At 35.4% G+C, this 6,000-nt stretch overlaps 1 protein-coding gene across 1 annotated transcript in view; it reads left to right on the forward strand.

The window, feature by feature from the left end:
* The window catches only part of LOC107571409 (tensin-3-like), a 111,635-nt gene extending 111,074 nt beyond the window's left edge, over window positions 1-561 (forward strand). Inside the window, exon 26 of the mRNA XM_016257733.1 lies at window positions 44-561. Within this exon, the coding sequence (XP_016113219.1) occupies window positions 44-132 (89 nt within the window). The 3' untranslated portion in view covers window positions 133-561. The remainder of the gene's footprint in view (window positions 1-43) is intronic.
* The last annotated feature ends 5,439 nt before the right edge of the window (window positions 562-6,000 follow it).

Genomic DNA, 6,000 nt, shown 5'->3' on the forward strand with positions numbered 1-6,000 from the left:
TGTTCTTCCCCACCCTGGTGTCACTCCTGTGGAAATGATTTAGGGCAGAAGAGTTCATCTGACTCCCATGGTAAACCCAGTGATGCTCTGCGCATTCTTATTCATTTATCTGTGTCATTGTGTTTAACCTGACTTTGACTGCCGTGTCTAGAGAGAGAACCGCACTCTTCTTTTACTACTGTCTGTGCATGTGATGGTCCAGACCTCCAGAAGCACCTTCACCTGTCTGTTAAAAACTGTTCGGCTGCTGTGTTTTAAGCTTTTTGTCAAGGCCTCGATTGCATTTCAAGAACACCTTTCTAAATGAATGTGGCATGTTCTTTCATGACTGATGTTAGATTACTATGCATGGATCTACTGATAGATGATGCCAGTGTTTCTCAATTTCTTTTCAGCTCCGCCTTTGAGAGAAAAAAAATTACGAATTATGAATACTAATCAATTGTTGCCACATTTTGGTAAAGTACATAAAACTGTTGAACTGTAGATGAAGTTATTTTAAAAAACCATTACCTGCATTTTCTTTCTATAGTCTTATGATATGTCTTTCTAGTAATAAAAAAGGGGGGAAAATGCATCCGAAATGCATAAAAAAATACATAAAATATTTTAAAGATATGTTTTATATATAATAAAATAAATAAATAAAACATTAATACTGATTTGCAGGAGCAGTATTGAAGAGTAGTTCACCCAAAAATAATAATCATTAAAAAAAATATACATTTAATAGTAAAAAAGAAAAAAAAGAAACTGCACACAAACTTCATTGTTTTTTTGCTTGAATTGCAGTGTTGTTGTTGTTAACTGAAAATATAAAAAATACTTTTCCTTTATTGAAACATCTTAAATGAGTTATAAATATTAGATAAAAAAATAAAAAAATACACATTACAATTTAAATGAAATGAAACAAGTACTTAAATGACTAAAACTGAAATAAAAATGAATGAAAGGTAAGTAGAAATAATAAAAAATGACAGATTTAGTAAAACTTAAAATTCAAATGAAAATGGAAAATATAAAAATAAAGGCTAATTCAACATTTTTATAAATTCTATAATAGTACATATTTAGTATACATAATACTAAAATAACACTGGTGAATCATCAGTGCAGCATGTTTAAAAATGTGGTTATGAATGAGAGTTCAGAATTTACGCCAATACCTCTTTGAGAACCACTGGATTATGCAAATGCAGAATATACTAATGATATGTGTGTGTTTGACAAAATCACAGTATGTGTGAAGATCAGAGTTTAAGGCGCATCTGCCTTACATAATGCAGTAGTAATTTAATTCTTTGCGTATACCACCATGGTTATTGATCTACAGTGGGTACGGAAAGTATTCAGACCCCCTTAAATTTTTCACTCTTTGTTATATTGCAGCCATTTGCTAAAATCATTTAAGTTAATTTTTTTCCTCATTAATGTACACACAACACCCCATATTGACAGAAAAAACACAGAATTGTTGACATTTTTGCAGATTTATTAAAAAAGAAAAACTGAAATTTCACATGGTCCTAAGTATTCATACCCATTGCTCAGTATTTAGTAGAAGCACCCTTTTGATCTAATACAGCCATGAGTCTTTTTGGGAAAGATGCAACAAGTTTTTCACACCTGGATTTGGGGATCCTCTGCCATTCCTCCCAATTTAACCACAGCAGTCAGTCACAACATTTCTGCATTGATCAGTGGATCTGGTGACAGGATCAGAATTATGATGAAGTCTATTAGGAGTTGTCAGCTTTTTTAGCAGTGTTTGGCAGGCAGTAAGGCTGTTAATGTTGCTCATTATTACAGTTCAAGGATTTTTCAAAGCTTTAACCTTAAGTTTTAAGTTTCAAGGTTCTTTATTTGTCACATACATATTATGTACATGTGATGTAATGTAGTGATTTTTACAATTATAGACAGACACACACACACACACACACACACACACACACACACGGAGATAATAAAAGAGAGAATGTAATAAAATTAATTCTCAAGAAATGTGTGAAATAGAAAATGAATATAGAATGTTGTAGGAAAAATAATAGAGCTGAGATTTTTGTAAAAAATGCAAAACTATGCACACTAAGAACCATTCAGAACATCTTAGCATTAGAGCAACATTTTTTTATAAATACATGAGCCAGTACTACCCAGAAATTGGGGGAAACAGCAAGTAACACATTAAACATGAAATTTTGAAGAAGAAAGACCGAAAGGAAATGTCAAAGTCTATTTTACACACACACACACACACACAGAGATAATAAAAGAGAGAATGTAATAAAATTAATTCTCAAGAAATGTGTGAAAAAATAGAAAATGAATATAGAATGTTGTAGGAAAAATAATAGAGCTGAGATTTTTGTAAAAAAATGCAAAACTATGCACACTAAGAACCATTCAGAACATCTTAGCATTAGAGCAACAATTTTTTATAAATACATGAGCCAGTACTACCCAGAAATTGGTGGAAACAGCAAGTAACACATTAAACATGAAATTTTGAAGAAGAAAGACCGAAAGGAAATGTCAAAGTCTATTTTATTTATTTTTTTAAGTATTTTAGATTTTTCTATATTCAAATCATTACTCAAAACTCACGTTTTAGCATTGCTTTTAATGTGTGATTATTAATGCAGTTATTGCTTCTATTGAATTGATTTTCAGGTATTTTATCTCTTGTAAAGCATCTGTGTGTTCCTTGAAAAGTTCTCTATAAATAAAATATATCATTATTTTTTAGTTAATGCTGTAAAGTTAAACAGCTATAATCTGTTTCAATGTCGTTCCAGGTGGAGCAAATCAGAGGGTGGCACTGCAAAGTAAGTTTTGATAACGGAGAACTCGATATTTTGCAGCTCAGCAGACATGTTATCTGAAAGCAGTTTAGATATGTATCAGCAAGCTCTGCTCCCCCTTTCTGGTGCATCATGGGATAGAGTACTTATGCTCAGGGCTATCATGATGAATGAGCTGTGATCTGATTGTGATCTCTGCTGTCTTAGCTAATGGCACAGAACATGATGCTAACGTGCTAACTTTCACACATGTGTGTCATGATTTACCCTCTGAGGCCGCACACTACATATTAAGGCTGTCAAAAAATGTTTTAGTGAATTTTGAATATTTCGAAAATCCACAACGTTTTTGCATTGGAATTTTAGGTGTGCGTTAAGGAGGCAGCCTTATCAGTGGCGCACGAGATGCGATGACGATATAAGTGTCATTGCATTTTAATGTTTTTGTTAACCTATCCAGTTGAAGCCACTATATGCGGCGCTGCTGCGTTGTTAATTACAAATATTGCGGAAAAAGAGAACATCAATGCGGAGATCTTGTTAACTTCAAAACTGAAACCAAGCCGTTCACACAGAACACATATTTCGTGCATTTTCTAGAGCAGAGATCCTCAAATCTGGCCCACGAGATCCACTTTCCTGCAGAGTTTAGCTCTAACCCTAATCAAACACACCTGAGTATGCTAATCAATGTCTTCTGGATCATTAGAAAATCACAGGTAGGTGAGTTTGATCAGGGTTGGAGCTAAACTCTGCAGTGCATTGGCCCTCCAGGGCAAGATTTGAGGAACCCTGTTCTAGAGGGACGTCTATTATCATTGCTCTCGCATCTCACACAAAGGAGCCACATGTTTAGAAAGCCATGTAAAATGAATGCAAGTTCAACTTTGAAAAAACATACATCAAGACTTTATGGCGGGCTTTTTCCGCATCCCACTGCAACTTGTGTTTTTAAATGAAAAATGCGCTCTGTGGGATTTCGGTCCTTTGTATTAAACTATGCATACATACATGATGCTGTTTTGTTTATAGTTGTTTAAGCTACTTAATTATAATTGGTTTATAAACATTATTTTAAACATTATGCACTTTGAATAAACGTGCGTTAGTAATATTTTGCTCAATGCGCCCTCTTGTGGCCTCAGGAGAGAAGCCAAAAGCTTTTCTTCACCCTAACTGAAATTATGCATTTTAAATTTGAATATAATACGAATTTTGATCATATTTAAGTAAAAAATTCGAATTTAGTTTTTCAGCTATTTTGACAGCCGTACTACATATATGAAGGATAAATGCTTCTCAGATGCTTCATCATTCTCATAAGTTCTGTCATGATTTTCTCACCCAAGTTGTTCCAAACCTGTATGAGGTTCTGTCTTCTGTTGAACACAAAGGAAGAGATTTTGAAGAATGTTGGTAACCAAACAGTCACTGGTGGCCATTGACTTCCATAGTATTTTTTTTTCATACTATGGAAGTCAATGGCTACCGTCAGCTGTTTGGTTACCAACATTTATAAATGATGACAGAATTTATATTTTTGGGTGAGCTATTCCTTTAAAGAGACGACAAGGAGCCGGTTTCATTCTAAGAACCATAGAGATGATTTTTGGCCCAAAATAACCGTCTGATATGATCCTCTCACACCCAATCTGAGCAGATCTCTTTACTAAGCACTTGAGTTTTCAAGCACAATACACTTTACACTCTTGGTGCAATGAGGCATGTGACAGCCCTCACGGCTCGATCTGGGCTGCTTCTGAAAGACACATTAGACAGATTACATTTCAGATTTAGATTTACATCCTAATCATTTCCTTTCAATTTTGGGGTGGAATGTGACCTGGACATGTATTGTAAGATTCACCCAAGTACTGTTGTGAATCTTGCTAACAAGTTTCAAGCCTTCTCTAGCTCCTGATCTTGCAGACAGAATGCAAGAAAGCAATGTGTGTGAACTGTCCTTAATACAAACAGTGCATCAAGATTTTTTTTCTTCTTCTCAGGTTCTTTGGCTTTGTGGCCAGAAAGCAAGGTAGCACGACAGACAACGTCAGTCACCTGTTCGCCGAGATGGATCCCGATCAACCAGCCACGGCCATCGTCAACTTCGTCTCTAAAGTGATGATCAACTCTCAGAAGCGGTGAACTCTTCACGCAGCGCTGCTTTCTGGAGGACTTTCATTTTGCTCTGTTTGAATTCTTTTTAAGTTTCTGTTTTTCATTCTGTATGTTTGGGTGAGAGGCTGTGTGTATGTGTGAGGAAGGGTTATTCGGACGGCAGTGAGGAAGAGGGACAGAGGAAGTGCAGTGTGGGCGTAGAGGAGTGAAGTACAGAGGGGAGGTGATCTTCATCTCACTCGGATGGGACGTGATGAAATGATGTCGGTGATTTTGTTGCTGTTTTTTTAAGAAAAAAGGACAAGAAAAAGTAAAAAAAATAAAAATAAAAAAAAAAGTTGATGAAGAGGCTGGTGTACCAAAGATAAGAGAGCAGTCAGGACAAACCAATCATTAAGTAAGCGTCCTATTATATCTTGGTAAACCACAGCTGCTTCCTCAAAACTGTACATATGAACTGAAGCATCACCTCTTTTCCTTCTGAAAGCGGCTAATGTTTCTCACGCTACAAGTGCAAGACCTTTTCATACGTCTGCTAAGAGTCCACTCTGGATAAACTCAAAACCTTGTGGGGATTTTAAAGGTCTCTTGCACATAACAGCAGAACCTACAGTAGCAGAAGCTAAAGGTCAGGATGGGTTAGATATTCCCATCCTCATAGATGCTTTTCTGAGAGAATATCGGATGCTGGAGTTGTTTCAGTAATTCAGCGTCTCCGTTCACCTCATATCTCTGGAAAGTGCAATAGAATGGCATTTGAAGACAGACTGACAGATGACGTGTAAGGAAAAAATAATGGCGACACCATTTTGCAGGTGTTTGACTGTCAACAAGTAGAGCAACCAAATTGCATTTGTTGTCCAAAAAAAAAAGTTTTTATTTGTGAACATTTATGTTTGCATGATGTCATGCATTTCAAGTCACATTTATTTTAAAGTGCTTTATACAATACAGATTTAAATCAGCTTAAACAATAAACAGGAAAATAAGAGTGTTAAATTTGCAAAATGAATCAATTATGGAACAACTTCAATTTCAGCTGTAAAGCAGCTTTACAAACACAATTTGAAAA

The sequence above is a fragment of the Sinocyclocheilus grahami genome, unplaced genomic scaffold, assembly GCF_001515645.1.
Source record: "Sinocyclocheilus grahami isolate Dianchi unplaced genomic scaffold, SAMN03320097.WGS_v1.1 scaffold1591.1, whole genome shotgun sequence".
NCBI lineage: Eukaryota > Metazoa > Chordata > Actinopteri > Cypriniformes > Cyprinidae > Sinocyclocheilus > Sinocyclocheilus grahami.